The sequence below is a fragment of the Pipistrellus hanaki genome (assembly GCF_964339955.1).
Source record: "Pipistrellus hanaki genome assembly, chromosome: 8".
Taxonomy (NCBI): Eukaryota; Metazoa; Chordata; class Mammalia; order Chiroptera; family Vespertilionidae; genus Pipistrellus; species Pipistrellus hanaki.
In genome coordinates this window covers 35,395,897-35,414,939 of record NC_140510.1, presented here as the reverse complement: position 1 = coordinate 35,414,939, position 19,043 = coordinate 35,395,897, and the positions used below count along the sequence as shown (strand labels likewise).

Genomic DNA, 19,043 nt, shown 5'->3' with positions numbered 1-19,043 from the left:
GGATTATAATGGCGTGATTTAAGAAATGCCCAGAAAGTACCCTAGCAAGCCCCCTGTGTGTGACAGGATGTGTCCTGCTTGAAGCGTGGCATCTTAGAGCCTGTGCCCCGCCCCCCAGCTCCACTGCCCCAGAAATCATTTTTTGCTATCTCATATTTGCCTCACGTTGGCATTTGCTATTCTCCCTTCCAACTTTGCTCTAAGCATGAAAATTGAATTTCCTTAATTCCACACCTTAATAGCTATGATCAGCTTGTAACAATTTACAACATTTATTGACAGCTTGGGTTCTAAGAGGAGATTCTGTTTAGAGAGATAAAGAACTGATATATTAGATGTGCCACCAGCTACCGTTCTCCTCATCATTGCCTGCCATGGTGTGGCGGTGGCCAGCCAGCCTGCCTCCAGGAGAGAACCCATGTGTCTTCTTGGTGTGAAGGCCAGGCTCCAGCTCTCTCAAGCTCCCAGGATGAAACTATCCCCCTGCCTTAGAGTCTTCCTAGAACTATTGATTGGTCCTGGGGAGGGGGTTCAGGGAAAAAGGAGAGATCCATTCCTTTCTGATGGGTTTGACTTTCCCCCAGGTACCACCAAAGTACCCATCAGAAGCTGGCACCCTTCTCCTGACAACTATTTATCTTTGGACAGTACTGTGCTGGGGACACCAAGAATTCACTGCACTAAACCCAATCTTATTTGTCCATCTCTTCTCCAGTATGACATGAATGGGGGCCAACCTCATAGCTCCTCTCATTACTCAGTCACTATCCAAAATTTCTTACAAGCAAATGCCGAGGCAAAAAACATACAGAGCGCTCAGGAATGAGAACAGTTTTTGGGCATAGAGCCATCTCAATATAGATTTATAAAATAAAATAAAAAATAGGTCTTGGTAATCATTCTACTAAAAAAATAAATCCAAACACATTATTCAATGAAATAAAATATTTCAACCCAATGTATCTGAATTTGGGTGTTTCCACTGCATTCAGGTTTTCCAAAAGGAACATTGGTATGTGGGTATATGAAAAAACCTGCACACTGTAATATTGTGCATTAAAAGTAATAGAAAATAAGGAAGTTGGGGTTAGGGACAGATCACTTCAAGTATATTAACTTTGTAACCAGAACATTAACATCAACATCTGTCACCCGGGGTGTTGGATTGGACCACACAGGAGTCTACCACAGTGAATGAAAAAAAATGCACGGAAACCACAGGGAGGAAATGCTGGTGACACCTCATTTACAGCACAGCTGGGAAGCGTTGCAATAATGTCTCTGGAAGTGGGCTCCTGAGCCTACAGGCTGCTTTCATGGTGGGCAGTGTGAGTCCAGATAGTGGCTGTCAAGCTCAGAGTAACCCATCTGCAGCAGGCTCACAGGTCAACAGGTTTCCTCATGTGTGCCCTGTACAGAGGCAGATTTTCCCGCAGCACATTCTTTTACAGAAAACAGAATCATTTCACGTGTGAGGGAGTCTGCAGTAAATCTCACTGTGCACAGAACCAGAGTCCTGGGCTTCTGTTTCTGGATCTCACCCTGTGCCACCCCAGTGGCCAATAACCCCCATGACTCTAGGCCCAAAGAACAGAAGTCAGAAAACTTATTTTATGAAGGGCTAGATATTAAGGGTTTTCATCTTTGAGGGTCATGTGTCTCTGTTGTAACTACTCAACTGGACTGTTGTAGGGCAGCAGGCACCAGAGACAGTATGTGAACACTGAGCCTGGCTGGTTTCCATCACACAGGACAACAGCAGGAGGAAGGCAGGGGCTAGCTCCCAGGCTGTAGGCCCCTGACCCTGATGCAGAACAGCACCAGTTTCTGTGTTTATGTTCTCTACCTCCTATCTGTAGGCTGCCTCTTTGCTTGCTCTGTCTCTGAAGGATGTCCCCTCATTTCTTATGAACTTAATTAGAGGCTTGGTGCACAAGTTCATACATGTGTGGGGTCCCTTGGCCTGTCCAGTAATCAGGGCAGATCAGGGCTGTAGGAGGTTGGCTAGCAGGGGAAAGGGCCATGGAGGTTGGCCAGCAGCCCCGATTGGGGTCATCAGGGCCAGTCAGGGACTGCAGGAGGCTGGCCAGCCACAGGAGGTTGGCTGTGGGAGTGCACTAACACTAGGGGGCAGCTCTCGCATTAAGTATCTGCCCCCTGGTGGTCAGTGCACATCATAGTGACCGGTTGACCAGTCGTTTGGTAATTTGGTTGTTCAGTCATTTAGTCACTTAGGCTTTTATATATATAGATAACTAGAGGACCGATGCATGGAATTCATGTAGGAGTAGGCCTTCCTTCCCCTGGCTGCTGGCACAGGCTTTCCTTTGGCACCTGGGACCTGGGCTTTGCTCCAGCCACTGGCAGGCACCTGGGACCTGGTCTTCCCTGCAGCCCCAGCTTCTTCCAGAAGGACCTCTGGAATGATGTCCGGTCTAATTAGCATATTACCTTTTTATTATTATAGATACCTTATAAAGTTTCTTTAGTAAAGTGGTTTGTCCAGATCTTGGTGTTTTGCATGGCAGAGGGATTTTTTTAATACCTAGTTTTCCATTTGCTGGAAATATGTCTGGTACTTTTTTTCTCCTCCCTCTTAAATGTCAACTTCTGTGTCATTATGTTTTAGAAGTTCTTTCAAAAACAGAATATAGCTGGATTTTGTTTAACTTTTCAATCTGAGAGTATCTGTCATTTAACTAAGTCAACTTACACTTATTCTGTGTATGGGTACATACATATTTATTTCTCATATCTTATATTCTATTCCCTATTTACCATGCTATTTCTAATCATTCTTGTTTTTCTTCTTCTCTATGCTACATTAATCAGGTTTTCCTTTCTCTTCCACTCTAATTATTGGATATTCAATAATTAAATGTCAATTTCTTTGCTGGTAGCCCTTAATATTTTAATACAAGCTCAATAAAACTGGAGTGGGGGAGGACATTTATAAAAAGAAAAAAAAAATCAAAAAACAAATAACATAGATAAAGTCTAACATCATTCCAGACCTCTACTCTCCTCCCAATGTTGGTGGGTCCATAAATCCCTTCAGCTGATCACACTTCACTTTCCATTTTAACGTTATCTAGTATTGATTTTTAATTCCTCCAAATTTCTTTTTCAGTCAATTTTTACCAATATTTTGCTCACCATTGCTTCTTGAATTTTAGATATCCTTCTGAGTTCAATTTAGTTTCCCTGAAGTACATTTCAGGCAGTCCTCAGGTTATGTCGGACTGGACATATGTCGTTTCATGGTTATATTACCATCTTCCATTTATTTATATATATAAAAACTTCTGTCATTTTGATGTATGTACATATGTGCTTTATAATTTTTTTAATTTATCACAAGTAAAAGTCAGGAATTGCTATATTTTATTTTTTTATTTTTTACTGTTTCACTTCATTACTGCTGTGTATGTCTCCATGTAAGTGATGTAGGTGCTTATGTAGGTGGGTTCTGACTTACAGCAAAAATCGCATTATGTTGTGCTGTTGGAATGGATCTCCGATATAAACCAAGGACCTACTGTACCTATGTATTATTTTAGTAAGAATATAAGGGTGGGGAACTCACTTCACCTTTGCTTTAAAAGCTATTTCTACATTGACCTCATACCTAATGATATTCTGCCTGGGTATAAAATTCTAGCTTGACAATATTTTCACTCAGGACACTAAAGATATTATCTTTTAGATATCCAGAATTTTTTAGATTCTATTAATGCTGTTGAAATATATGCTACTGATCTATTCATTTATAGAGAATCTCCTCTTTTTATGTTTGCTTTTTAACATTTTCTTCTAGTTTTCTTTAATAGTTTCACTGCAATATTTTCATGTGTGATTTACCTTTATCCTGTGCTGCTTAAATGTCCATATCTTGTACCAGATCTGGAAATTTCTTAGTCAGTACATTTTTAATATTGCCTCTTTATTGTTCTTTCTATTTTCTCTTTCTGCAATTTCTTTTAGTAATATGTTGGGTTTTCTCATTTTATTTTTTGTTTTTTACTTTCACTTTCATATTATCAATCCTTTTTTCTTTCGGTGCTGCATTTTCAGATTTTTTTCAGTTCTATTTTATACTTCACTAATTCTTTTTTCAGCTGTGCTTAATGTGCTATTTAACTCATTGACCAAGTGTTCTTTACAATTACAAATTTTTTCATTTTTATAATTTTCAAATTTGAAATTTCACTAGGAAGTAAAATTTGGTTCTTGGTTTGGTATAGTGTTTAACAACCCTGTATTCTGGTACTATAGACTGAAAGTTTGTGTCCTCCCAAACACCATATGTTGAAATCCTAACCTCCAATGTGATGGTATTAGGTGATGGAGCTTCTAGGAGATGGTTAAATAATAAAGGGAAAGCCCAGATACAATGGTTTTAGTGCCCTTATAAAAGAGACCCCAGAGAGCAACCTTGCCCCTTCTGTCATGTGAAATTACAGTGAAAATATGGCTGTCTATGAACCTGGAAATGGGCCCCTACCAGACACTGAGTCTATCAGCAACTTGATCTTAGTTTTCCCCACCAGTAGAACTGTGAGAAATGGATGTTTGTTGTTTAAGCCACCCCAGTCCACGGTATGTTTTTTAAAATATATTGATTTTTTTTTTTTTACACAGAGGAGGGAGAAGGGTAGAGATTTAGAAACATCGATGAGAAACATTGATCAGCTGCCTCCTGCACACTCCCCACTGGGGATGTGCCCACAACCAAGGCACATGCCCTTGACCAGAATCTAACTTGGGACTTTTCAGTCCGCAGGCCGATGCTCTATTCACTGAGCTATAATAAACCAATTAGGGCCAGTCCATGGTATTTTTTTGCTACAGCAGCCTGAAAGGAACTAAGGCATTTGATAAAGAATGTCTGCAAATTTCATCCCCGTCCTTATTAGATCTGTGGCTTGGTACAGGTTAGTTAATCTCTATGTGCCTCCTTTTTCTATAAAATGGAAAAATACTAATACTTTATAATGCAGTAAAGACAGGATTGTTGTGAGGATTAAATGAATTAACAGTTGCAGAGCATTTAAAAAATACATAGCAAGTGGTCAGTACTGTATATTATTATTATCATCAACATCATTCAAAGTAGCCTTGTCATTTTGCATTTCTTAACTCTGTGCTTTAATTACCCCTATTAGAGTGTTACTCATTTTAAAGATATTTTCTTTGTAGTCACTTCTAAGTCCCTTTCTAGTAACACAAGATTTTGCATTTAATTTTTGTGCACCTTGTGTCCCTGTCTGTACCTCCCACATGAATGTTACCTGCTTATTCTGTACTTCTTATCATGAGCTCACCTTCACCGAAACTGGCTATTTTGTGAGAATCCCCTACCTACTTGGTGTGTTTGTGTTCCCTCAAATGATTTTGTGTGTGCTTATGCCAGGAGTGCCAGGAACACTCTGTTCTATAGCCAAATTTTCTGTTCATATCTTGAAATGGGGTTTTACTGAATATAATTTAAAAAATGTAAGCCCCAAGCCTAAAAAACGATCAAATACAGAGTTTAGATATCTCAGGGGATTCTATGTCTCTCCCCCACACCCTACCTTGTTGCCTAGACAGAGACAGACAGGATGTACTGGTGGTATCTTTAAATGACATTTTGAGTGAATAAAACTCTGTTTCATAACTAATGATGAATAAGAACCCCCCTCCTTTTAAAAATAGCCATAGGAACTCTTCCCCAGTTACAAAAAGGAATCCTGAAGACCAGGTGGGAAGATTTTCCCCCTCTTGGGCCTTAGTCCCCACACCTCACCTCACCCAAATGGAGGCCTCATGTCTCCATGAGCTTTAAACTGAAGCCTCCAGGTAGCTGTTTAAGTCACTACTCTGGCTTTACACTTCCTTTTCAGGAGCCAGCTTTGATTCTCTTCCAGAACTTTCATGGGGTTTTGGTAGATGCTTCCAGTGTTTTGGGGTGTCCAGGTCTCCATCTTGTACAACCCTCAATAGGCTTGGTCCTTCTCATCACACTATTTCACAGCCGTCTTCCTTTCTTCCCAGTCTTCCTTCCCTCTCAGTATTTACTTTCATTTTTTCCCTACTATTTTCCTCCACTTTGTACCAGTCATTCTCCTTCTCTGGTAGCATATTGTGATCCTACAGATTCCCATATGTGCTTCACAAACTGGAAAAGAAAAATAGCATTATTAATTGGTCTTCTACTATCACTGGGACACCCAAGCATTTATGCCAAGGGCAATGCATATTGGGCTGGTGCAAGAAAATTTCATTTTAAAGTCGCAGACTTTAATCCTGTAGAAATACTCCCTGGTGTCACGCTTCTCTGTTCTCTAGTGAATATTTTAGATTTAATCATTCTTTTTTATAGCTCTGATGTGTTAGTCATATTTCCTCACTGCATTCCTGACTCTGATGAACTGTGTTTTGCAAAATAACTGTGGTTGGCTCTGCTATCTTGAGGAAGGATGCCCAGACTGGCTGCTGCAAAGACTCAGGTCTCCTTGGCAGACATATTCCTATAACGGAGATGAGAGCATTAGGCAAAACTGCCTCTCTCCTGGTAGCCGTTGCCATACCCGATTCCTTTGCTCTTATTCCTCACATACTAAGCAGCTTTCTTAGATCATTTCACTCCCGTAGAACAAAGAAGCCCCCGGAGACATGCCAACCAGCAGGCATGAGCCATTGGGCCACATTGTGTGAACTTTCTCCTTGCAAGTTAGTAAATTAAATTGAGGGTTTACTATTTCTTATTGTAGTAAAATATGCATACAGGAGTTTTTACCATTTTAACATTTTTTGAGAGTATAGTTTAGTGGCGTTAGGTACAGTCACGTTATTGTGCAACCATCACCACCACCCATCTCCAGAACATTTTATCAACCCAGCTGAAACTCTGCACCCATTAAACACTAATCTCCTTTCTTCCTTCCCTCAGCCCCTGGTAACTTCTGTTCTACTTTCTTTCTCGATAGATTTGACTCTTTAAAGTATCTCACATAAGTGGAATCCTACAGCATTTGTTCCTTTGTGACTGGCTTATCTCTTTTAGCATAATGTCTGTCCTCAAGTTCATCCATGTGTCAGAATTTTATTAAGCCTTTACTTTATAGTGTATTGAACTTTGTATCCTTTTGGGTAAGCTGATTTTCGATTAGTCACAAAGCCATAAAGCGTTTTATCTGCATAGATGCTGAGATCATCGCTGACATCTCTCACTCATCAGCCCTTTCAATGCCATCTCTCCCACAGCTGCAGCTCCGGCTCTGTCATGTCTGAACTTTCCTGAGCCTTTTAATAAAAGAAAAGACTTTGGAAACACACCAGCTTTACCTGAAGAGGGGATTTTTATTCTGAAATGTGTTAGCTGCTTGATTTCTTGGTGAAAATTTGAAGGCACTGACCTTCACAAGCAGGGGAGCTGACGGGTCTAACAAGAAAAGGATGTCTTTGGTGGCCTCAGCTTACCTTTAACCCATCTCTGCCCTCCCCCTAACCTGGAACACTGTGAAAGTTCAGGTCTTGGTCATCCACACCCAGGCACAGTTTCTTGTTATTGGTACTTATCTCAACCTTGCTCCTCCTCCTCCCACTTAGTTCCAATAAATTTCCGATCAGTCCTGCTCTATGCCTTTCAGCCACTTCCCTTTGTGGAGGAATAAGGTTCAATCTCCTTAACCTGACTTTTAAGGTTCCAAATAATAGAACCCCAAATGACTGTTCCAGACCCACCCAAACAAGATTCTTTACTATTCTAATCATATGCCCTAAATTTTTCTTTGTTGTCTTATTTCATGCCTTTTTTGTTTGATAGCAAAATCCTCCCCAGAGTCAAAATTATGATCCTTAAATAAAGATCATCTCAAATATCTACCTAGTTCAAGAAACCTTTCAAATCCTTCCCCCTTCATATGCTTATTCCCTCTAATGAATCCTCAAAGCACTTTTATTTCTATCTCTCTTTTGGAGTCTTATCAGATTATATTTTTAAATTATTGTTAGCCACATATTTGTCATAGTGCCTCAAATTTAATATGCTGTGAGTTATTTAAAGGAACTGACTGTCTTGCTCTCTCAGAACACCTAGCATTGCAACTTGCATAAAGTCCTTTACAAGTATGTCTGTTTCAGCCTTTGCTGTTTACTTAGAGTGGGTCCATGGATTGCAACCTTAAATTAATCACGGAACCTGCTCTGTAACAGGTGAAACCCCCAAGTCCTGATGGAAGGAGGGAGAGGAGGACTCTGAAGTATAGGAAACAGATCTGAGTGGTGGACTGGTATCACTGCTGATTATTTACCCAGAGCAAGTGGGAATTTGGTGACATTTTGTTTGCTACAGCATTTTATTTTGTTTGGTTTTTGTTTCAGTGTTTGTTTTTTGTTTGTTTTCGGTTGTGGTATCTGGAGAAATATAAATGCAAAGGACCTTAAGTTCAGATAAAATAAATTAATATGAAAATGAAAAGAAAAATCCATATTTTTAAAGACCTATTTTTCCTTTTCTAACAAGGTATGGAAAAAATCAGATTATTCAGATAGTTTCTCTAACACTGGTATGCCCAGTGCTTCACATTGTGATTAAGGTACTATAGAGAATAAGATATTTTCCAAGACATTTTAGACATAACCCTAAGAAACTACCTTTTGGTGGGATAATTTTGACTAATTCTCTATAAAATATATGATATTAATTTCTAGGTATCTTGCCCGATTATTTTAAAATATATGCTATTTTATGAAAAAATAACATTTAAATCATGTTTAACATTTCAGAGGGAAGAAGTGGTTTAATGATGGGGTTTTGTTCTCAAGGGAAAATTGATATGCTCAATTTTTGAGAAATAAATGTTAAATTGATTCTATATCGAATACCACCTATTTGAAAGGAGTAAAAAAAGAAGCTGAGAAATGGAAAACTGTTAAGTAAACAAATAATCAAGCAGGTTGAACATTATATGTACTTTCAGTTTTCATCTTAGGAGACATTGGGTTGTGGAGCCTCTGGATATCATTTCAGGATTCTTAGAAGATAATGTCCTGGAAGGTGTAGGAAAAGTCCTGCTTCCTTTATTATTTTTTTAAAAGGGACACAGTGAGAGCCTAATAACCAAAGATTAGTGTACTTATCTCTAATCCTGAAATGAAGATTGCAGATCAAATCTTCAAAAAAATAAATTTGTGCATAGACATCTAGAGGTACACAGGGTCCTGACGAGGAATGGTGTGGCTGTCTGCAGTGCAGTATGTGCCAGACAACTTTAATTTCCTTCCGTGACAGAATGATGGGACACGTAGCTCGGAAGCAAGCAATAGAGGCCATTTATCTATCTTTGACTCAGGCTTTCAATTCTATCATACATGTGATGCTCAGCACCCGGCTAGGAAAATACATCAAACCCGTGTTTCTCAAGCTGCAAGCCCTGGTGAGTTCCATGAGGACTTTTAAATGCAAGAATACATATTTTTATAGAGGATTACCTTTTTAACAGTTCTCTGCCTGTTTAAAAACAAAAATCTTAACTTCTGTTTTGCAGTAGAAAAAAATATTGTCATGGAGAGATCTTCATTTAGAATGACTTCAGTTTCTCAAGTCAGTGGTTTTCCAAAAAATTTTGAGTTCTTCAATGTGTTCTGGTTCCCAGCAGGAAGCAAGTGGCACAATTAAACTGGGGAACTGACAGGACTTACTGACGGGACTGTTTACAAAGGGTGAGCAGGATTTAGGAAACAACAAAGGATGGGAACAGCTGCTATCAGCCCTGATCTAAGGGGGCTGGAGGGCTACAGAAGGCAGGGGTGTGGCAGGGGCCATCCACAGTCACGGTGGTCTTTGATAGAGGACACAAGTATCCTGTCATGATCCAGCCTAGGAAGGTATGTAATTCATGAAACTATATGCAAATTCAGGGGTAGACACATGAATGTGCCTTTTCCTGCAGAGTGGGTCCATAGATTGTTATCAACTTTCTGGAAAACGAGTCCCAAATGTCAAGAGCTATATTTTTAAAAGAAATAAATAAAATTCCAACTCACTGAGATGTTGTTGAGACTGATATTTAATAATCCTTATTAAGCACCTAACAGGGTACAAAGTACTAAATAATATTCTATACCTAGGTAAAAATAAGCCATGGAAAGTTTAGTCTATTTTGGACCAAAAAGTAATCATTAAACTTCAACTGTGTTGGTATTTGGGAGTGCTGGTCATGACTGTAAATGGAAACTTAAGGACCAGGAAGGCTTTCCATTGGTGAACAAATGGAGAAGTATTTACGAGAATCAACTAACAGGTCTTGGCAATTGATTGTAGTAGGAAAGAAGGAGACTAAATCGCCAGAGAAGTTTCCAAGTTTCTGGCTTATGCAGCTGATACCATGAAAACACAGACATGAACCTATGCAGATGCACTGCACAGGCTGACAAGATGTTTAACCATAATTTTTCATTTTTCTTTCTCTCCCATAGCCTCCTCTTCTCTCAATAAAACAGAAGCAAATATTTTCTAGGAGTGGACAAGAACAAAGTTCAAACTTCTGGGGTTTGAAAGGTTATGAAGAGCATTTTGATTATTTCCACTTCGTCTACAAAAGATGGGACAAAGTGCATACTCCACTGTGATGATGACACTATTGCTCTACTTAACTTTTAGCTCTGATCTTTGGTCAATCATTGGGGTACCTTAAAATTGTGCTCCAAACAAATCTATTGCCAAAAGAAATTCCCAAACTGATGTACCTCTTGGGGGATTGTTCATTGTCGTTGAGTAAAAGGATGCAAATAATCTCTATCTGATTGAAATTAAACTTTATTTGAGTCACAGCCATATAAATATATATACACAATGTGACGTACTATACAAGATTGTTGGCTCTCTTGCACCCATCCCCCATTCATGCTCCCCAACTCTTAAGTGTTTCAGCTTTAGATGAGCCCCCCCCACCTTGCCTCCCAGGAGCATCAACTCAGAGCACATGGGCACCCAAGGGACACTTCCTTCCAGAGGGTCTCACTGAATAGGAGGTCAGGCAGGGTGTGGGCAGGATCTGCTTCAAAGTCACACAAAAGGAAGGCTTTAACATTTTGAACACAAGTCTAAAGTCAGTTGTGACTAATTCCTCCATTTACTAGGTAAACATGGAAATAACTTAAAAAATACAGCCTCCTCAAAATATATCTCCTTCAAAGGAAAAAAAATTGCTAGAAGGTGATCGAATCATTTGTGATTTCTGAAGAAAAACAAGAATCTTCCTTTGCATAACCGAGGGTTTTCATTTGAAAATAAACACTATTACATTTCATGATAAAACCACAAACATAAGTAAACGTAATCCTCTAATCTTACTTCGTGGTGTGCTGAGATCATGCAGGGAGAAGAAGTATGCCATATTTCCCGAAGGGTTACCTTTTAATATAGACCTATCTTACACTCAAAGTTTTTTTCTGTAAATATTTTGAGTGTGCATGATCTCTTCTTGTCACTTGACCAACACCTAGAGTGCCTGACAACATTCCATCATGAATTTCTGGATGGGTTTCTGAAACAGGGATTGGGAACCGTGTCTACAAATGGCCGATCTATTTTGATGTGAGTTTAATTAATGCTGCATATGAAACTCCAAATATCACAGTCCAGGAGTTTTAAATGTTTAATTATTAGACTGACTTCTAAAATAAAATCTGAACTTAACGAATGTATTAAATCCTTTTAAGATAAATTCATTTTTTAGGAGAAAGGGGTTTTTATAAAATCACCCTACTGTGATTTTAGCATGTGGATGAGAACTCTATGAAAACGCCACAAATGATGTAATGCCAATATGACAGCTTGAACTACAAACTTGCAGGGAAGAGTTGGGCTGCCCAGTTATGACATCTGGTCACACAGTCCAAGCCGCTGTTTGATGAAGTTGGAGATGAGGAGCTGGGGCCGTTGCTGGTACTCCACCAGGATGTCATGGGGCAAGTTGATCTGGTCACATTCAAGTCTGTCCAGGAGTGTCACACAGACCACAGCAGCTAGGAGGGCAAGCAGCACCATTATTGAACAAATGGGTTCTTTTTTTATATATATATAGAAACGTTAGCCAAACATCCCAGTGTCCCTAATACATGTACTTTGGGTTATTTTCTCTGTCATGTAGAGCAACCCAGGGACCTCTCTAGCCTTCTCTACAACGCATATTTCTATGGACTCTCACCAAACACCCCATCTAATAAGTTAATGGAAATAATTTCAAGCACTCTTTGTTCTCCTTGCCTCTACAACTGGTAGATTAAGGGAAAGCCTGTCAAGAACAAGGAGAGATCCTTGCCATTCAAGACAAACAGAGCTCCATTTTCTCTCCTATTTCCAGTTAGACGAGGCTCTTCATACTTGAGGATATAACTGGAGGGCTGGCCATTGTTCCTAGATGACATTGAACATCTTGGTGCAATGTTTAGTTTGCCTGCTGCAGTCTTGCTGAAGATTAAAGTAAATATAAAAGCTATGGATGTAAATAAATAAATAAATAAATAAATAGATAGATAGATAGATAGATAAAATAAACAAAAGCTATGAATGCAGACCTAAGGAAATAACAATAAACGTGAGTAGAAACCCTCATGAAAATTGAGAAGAAAAATATTAAAGGGAATACTTAAAACTCCAAATGTCACAGTGCAGGAGTTTTAAATGTTTAATCATTAGACTGACTTCTAAAATAAAATCTGAACTTAACGAAGTTAAGTAGGAATCAACTCCACGAAGGAGCAAATTTATTAGCATTTAGTGTCTAAAGAGTGGGAATAAAATCCTATGATAGATGTGGAAATAGGGAAAAAGAATAGACACCTTTTGCTAACAACAGCAGCAAAAACAAAACAGAAACACATCACTGAAACTCTAGTGAAAAGTGCCCCGATGGCAGTGTCTGGCTGGTTTCATCGAGAACCAGAGAGAGAAAGCAGGTCTCCTACAAATTCTTGATTGTCAGTTTCACATGAAATCTTCGATTTCAAGCAATGTGGTCGTACACAGTGAAATTGGTGTCAGCCATTTGAACTGATAGTGTAATCATCTCTATCTTCGTCCGCAGCATTTTAGAAAAGGATTTCAGGGTTGATGGGATGAGATGTGGCTATGTTAACAAGCTTCGAGGGCATGGAGATAAATTGGCCTGGAGTGTTATATTTATTTCTTTAACCTCTCCACTATTTCAGACTTCTTTATAAAGATCTGGATTTGGAAAGGAGAAATGAATTGTATTTATAACAGATGCTATCTTTTCTGTTTCGCTGAGCTCTTGCTATCTGCCAGGCATTTACGATACCACTTAGTCCTTACAGCTGTTCCATGCGCCAGCTATTATTTTTATCCCCTTTTGACAGATGATGAAATGAGGGCTTAGGGAGGTCAAACACATGGCCCACTATGCACAGCTAGTAAATAGCCACCCGATTCCCAGCTTCCTAAACTGCTAAGAAGCGTTACCTCCCTTCCATCCACCTGTCACCTGAGCTCGCACGTGGTGAACCATTAGGCAGACCTGCCCTGACCCAGCGGTCAAAGGAACCCTCTTGTTCAGGAATGGAAATACACGACTTGTGCTGAGCCAAATATTTCATCACCTGGGACCCTCTTTATTCAAAACTCCCATCGTTGTAAAGCAACTTGGCTGGACGGGTAAACAAGCAAATGGAAGGAACAGAAAACTCCCCAGTTTTTCAAGTTAATGATCAGCAAGCTTGTGGAGGCGGCCTGGGCTGGCAGCCACAAGCAAAGGCTGCAAGCTTTTCTCTAATCCTGCCCTTGGAAGAGGGATGAAAGGAAACTGCTCTGTAGCTTTCAGAGTGGGAGCTGACTAAACATTTTATCTGGAGATTTCCACGGTGATGCCAGAGATGGGAAAGAACAGGGCAGAGCAATCTCAGTGGTGTTTTCTCAACCCCAGAGGCCCCATTAACGAGCAGCACATAACAATCCTGTCACCTAAAATTACTGTTTCCGTGAGCAATGAAAGCGGATTAATTGCCCAACACCAGTTGTCAAAATCAAGTCTGGCAACTTTATTACCAGAATCCTCAGGTTGGGCAGAGAGGGTGGCTCCTGCAGAGGGACACTTAGTGACTTGGCTGTCACCAATGAGGTGGTCAGCTAACTGACCGCAGGTCTGCAATGTGCTGACACAAACAAGGCCTCCACAGCACCGGAAATTCTCAACAATTGTCAGCTCTTTGGGATCATTTGTGGTCCCTGTGAGGATCTGATGAAAGTTGTGTATTTTTGTGAATCTCTTTTCACAAAACTATACATATGCGCGCACACACACACACACACACACACAATATTTGTGTATAATTTCAGGGGGGTCAGGGCCCCTGAAGCCTCCCATGAATCCTTAGGAGTCCATGGCTCCCTGCTTTCACCCCAACTTTCTGAATGGATTTCCAGGAAAGTTTCCCATGAGTTGTAGGCAAAGACAGCAAGGCCAGCCACAGATTCCCCCATGGACAACAGAGACCAGACAGGCTGAGCCTCAGAAAGCGGCAAAGCAGCCCAGGCTCGCTCGGGTGCTCCCAGCCTGCTCTGTGCCAGCTCCTCTTCCATTTCTGGCCTTTCCACTGTCCCCTTCACTCCTCAAGCTTTGAGTTCACAGGCAGACCCATGTTTGCTCCCTGTATGCCTGGTGTACAAAGCATAGGCGTCTCGACAACCCAGAGCCTTCGCACTGCCTCTGTGTCCCCTGGGACATCAGTCTGTTGTCTGTGAATTAACAACTAAGGGGAGAAAATTCATATTCAAGGGGCTGACCCAAGCTAAGCAGCCTAGAAGCAATTTGTTCTTTTTGATTGGTGTCTCTCAGAATGTGCTTCATTGGTTGTCTCCATCCAAATCAGAGCTCGGTGGTAATGCAGACCCCTCCTCTGTCCCTGATATGCAGAGTTAGGGGGAGAGGTGGAGAGGGCAGTGAGTCTGCATTTTATTTTTTAATTTTTTATCCCCACCTAAGGATATGTTTATTGATGAGAGAGAGATATATATATCAGTCATTTGTCTTCCAGGTATACCCAACTGGGGATGGAACCCTCAGCCTGTTAGGTATGAGACAATGCTCTAACCAACGGAGCCAGGGTGTGAATCTGCATTTGAAAAACCTCCCTCACCAAAACCGGTTTGGCTCAGTGGATAGAGCGTCAGCCTGTGGACTGAAGGGTCCCAGGTTCAATTCTGGGCAAGGGCATGTACCTTGGTTGTGGACACATCCCCAGTGGAGGGTGTATAGGAGGCAGCTGATTGATGTTTCTCTCTCATCCGTGTTTCTAATCTTCCTCTCTGTAAAAAATTTTATATATATATATATATATATATATAATAAAAAATGAAAAATCTTCCCAGTTAATTTATTTGCACATTAATATTTGAGAACTATTGCTTTAAAGACGTTCAACTCTATCCTGAATCAAATCAAGTTACAACAAAAGTGCAAACCTGGACCCTAGTACTTTAGGTTTCCAAAGAAATGCAGAATTAGACAGAACCAAGATTTAGTGTTAACTTTATCAAGAATCACCCCATACCTTTTATAGAAGTGTTATTCAGTACACTGTCCACTATCATATGGCTGATAATTTCACTTAAGTTTAACCCTTGGATAAAGTTTTTATGGTAAACCTCAAATGTTTTTTTTTTATTTTTATTTATTAGATAATGAGTGTTGTGTAACTCAATGTGTTTCCATTTTCAATTTGGGCTCCAGAAAACTCAGAACAAATAGAAGTCTTTAGAGTTAGTAAGCACTCCCAGGTAGCCTCTTTGGTATTGAGAAATACCCAGCTACTCCCTAAAATATGTGCTTTTTATTCTCTTTACCTCACTTAAGTTATGGTATACATTCATCTTTTATTGAAAGCTTCTGCTAATGCCTTTAAAAAAAGAAGAGTATGAGTAATATGTCAATCGATAAAATATGCTGCTCTTTCACTCCTGATGGGATAGTGGAGGGAGTGGGGGTGAGGAGACAGGAGATCTTATTCTAGTCCATCTGTTTCTACCCAACTGTGTTTCCTCAGGCAGGTCACATACACTCTTTAGGCCTCATTCTCCAAGAAAGGAGTAGGTGGTCTTTGAGGTATCTCTCTCCCAAGCCCACACTCTCAGCTTAAGTGTCTCCCATTATCTAGTTGGTGTGAGGACTATGAGGTTCAGCTGGATTCCCACCCAGAAGTGTGTCAGCATGGCCAGAGGAGGGAGCCTGGTGTGCTGGGGGTGAGGGTTCCAGTCGGGGAGCCCAGGATGCCTCCCTGGGGCAGAGCAGGGGAGGGGTGGGTCAAAGGGCGGTGCTGTGGCCCTACATGTTTCTCTAGTGGGTGATGGGTTGGTAATGGGCAGGGAGGACTAAAATAGAGGGAAGAAGAGTAGAATGAAAATGAATCAAATAAAACTATAGATGCTGATCTTGATTGAAAATATGTAAAACCCCCAAGAAAGTAAGAAGAAACCATTTTGTTAAATGCTGTCTTTGTAAAAGCAATAAATGAATTACTAGCCATTTATACCTGGTTTCCCAGATACAATGATTGATTTTCTTGTCAAAATAACTGCTATGCATACTAAGGAATACATATCAACTTAACACTTTGATTCCAACACTAACCCTCTGGGTATATGCTTAGCCCTTAGGGTTTGTTTGCCAAAGTAGCACAACCCTCTGTTCACAACTTTTAAAATAGAAACATCTGCTTTGTTGTTGTTGTTATTCTGAACAGAGGCAATGAACCTGTGTCTCCCTGGGAGGCTGCTGGATAGGGGGACAGAGCTGTGTTCAAACGCCAGCTCAGCGACTTTGTAACTGTGAGGCCCTTTCTGCACCACAGTTTCTTGTTTGCTGATGAGGGTGAAGAGAGCTGCAATTGGTTGCCCCACACTCTTGTAAAATAACATTTCAAAACCCCGATTTTCCTCCACTTTAGAGGTAAGAAACGCTCCAGACTGAATAGAAACCTTTTTACTTTATCAGTGATCACCGTGCACTTCCTAAAAGCCCAATAGCCTTCATTACAGGGACCAGCACAAGAACATAAAAATGGAATTAAAGCACGATTTTGCTCCCTTTCATTGAAATGTAATAAAGTAATATTAGGAAGTCTGAATGTATCCCCCGAGTCACTGGCACCTGCCAAAAGAAATAACACTGAATTCTTCCTTTACCCTAAAGAGAAACCACGGCAAGTGCTGCGAACTCCGAAGACAAAGAGGATTTAAGCAGAACCTAATCTCAGATAAATATTAGGTTTCATAGAGTGCCATCCAAGCAAGGGTGTATCAGAAGGCAGCATTGTCTTTTAAAGATGGATACAAATTGAACATACTTATCACACATTCGCAGTGCAGAAGGATTATCATCTTTAATCAGAATGTCAGGGGTGTAATTAAAATAGATTTTGCTCTAAGAGAGGGACGGATGTGTGCATCGTATGAAACCACAGGTGAATGCATGTATGCAGCATTGGATAGGGCGTTTCCAGTATTCTGGAGACCCAGCATTTCAGGGTAGAATAATTTCATGAATCACTGTTCCCCTTCCTGAATTTCTGTTAATGCAGCATTGGACCCCACTATTCTTTTCATGATAATGAGGTCAGGATAACACGTTTCATGCAGTTTGTCCACCTATTGAATAGCAAGAGATTCAGGGGTACAGAGAAAGCAGAAATATCATTTGAACTTTCTAGGAAAAGGGTGGCTTAAACCTAAGGCTTTGTCTGTTCCTGTTTGGACAGATGAGAGGCACTCCGTAATCCTTCCAAGCCACTGGTGAGGCTGGGGACTGAAGGAACCAGTTGAATTCGCTATAGCCATTTTCCATGGCAAATAACACTTGAGTAGCCACTCTTTTCATTTGTTTGTTTGATCATTTAGCAAATATCTGAATGTCCACATGGTGGATATCATTCTAAGTGCTGGGGATAAAGCAAGGAAATGACAAACAGCATCCCTGTTCTCGTGGTGCTTACATTGGGTGGAGATGCTAAATACATACCTTCATGCACTAATATATGTAAAGTAATATGTAAGTTAATATATAAAGAAACTCAAAATATACAGTCTATAGTGGCCATTGCAATGCAGAGAAGTGAATTAGAATGCATGAATAGAATGAATGTGAGTGGATTTAGTTTAGACAGTCATTCTTGGCTTCTCTGATGAAGTGAGATGTTTGGTGAGATCCCTTATTAATCATAAAGATAAGAAGCGGTAATCCACTTGGATCCAAGACCACCTTGTCTCAGGTGGACGCAAAAAGGTCCAAACTCAGTGAGTGACTCCTCTGAGTTAGGACAATGGGGTCTCTAGAAGACCTTTGTTTAAATAAAAAGTTGTTATTTATAAAGTAAAGCCATTAGCCATCATCACATTAGTATGATGTAGTCATACTGGATTCAGTCAGCTGGTAGTGGTAAAGGGACAGAAAGGTCATTTGAAAAATCTGTCTGGAGAGACAGCGTCTGTTGAGCCATGACTACTGTGGGAGTGAGATGGGGATGAGGAACAGGCCTGGGAAGCCAGCTCAGCTGGGCCCTGAGCTTGGTGCCAGGTGAGAAATATTTCCCCATGTTGCTTACTATTGGGATCTCCTCTCCAACTTCCTCTATGTTAACATAGTTGCTCGTGAAGGCTTCCTCAGCCCTTGCCCTGAGCAAACTTTTCTAGCTTACACAGAGCTTTTCCAGGATTCACGTTGCTGGGGAAGGATCTTACTAAGTGATGAAAGACAGGGTCATGGTAGCATCATATGCATGTGGCTTTTGTCTATGTTCTTGGGGCAGTATACCAAGAATTCAGCTTTCAAATCAGTGGAGTTTTCACCACAAAGAAATTCAGATAGAAATACTCCAAATAACTTCAGAATTATATACAACCTTTAGTGCGAATGTTGGCAGCCCAGAGGGCTTTGCTCAATGACAAGGCTGCAGCAGTGGCCTGCCAAGAGCAGTGGGCAGGCGGAAGTCAGCTACCAACAGCAGCAGAGAAAGAAAACTGCAGCAGGCGGCAGGAACTACAT

General features: G+C 40.5%; 2 protein-coding genes across 3 annotated transcripts in view; one reads left to right on the top strand and one right to left on the bottom strand.

The window, feature by feature from the left end:
* CCDC148 (coiled-coil domain containing 148) overlaps positions 1-12,528 on the top strand; it is a 166,899-nt gene extending 154,371 nt beyond the window's left edge. Inside the window, exon 15 of the mRNA XM_084891466.1 lies at positions 10,465-12,528. The gene's annotated coding sequence lies outside the window, so the exon portion shown is untranslated. The remainder of the gene's footprint in view (positions 1-10,464) is intronic.
* The window catches only part of UPP2 (uridine phosphorylase 2), a 33,084-nt gene continuing 24,827 nt past the window's right edge, over positions 10,787-19,043 (bottom strand). For both annotated transcript variants that reach the window (XM_084891472.1, XM_084891473.1), the window contains exon 7: positions 10,787-12,015. In XM_084891472.1, coding sequence (XP_084747598.1) covers positions 11,864-12,015 — 152 coding nt within the window. In that variant the 3' untranslated portion in view covers positions 10,787-11,863. The remainder of the gene's footprint in view (positions 12,016-19,043) is intronic.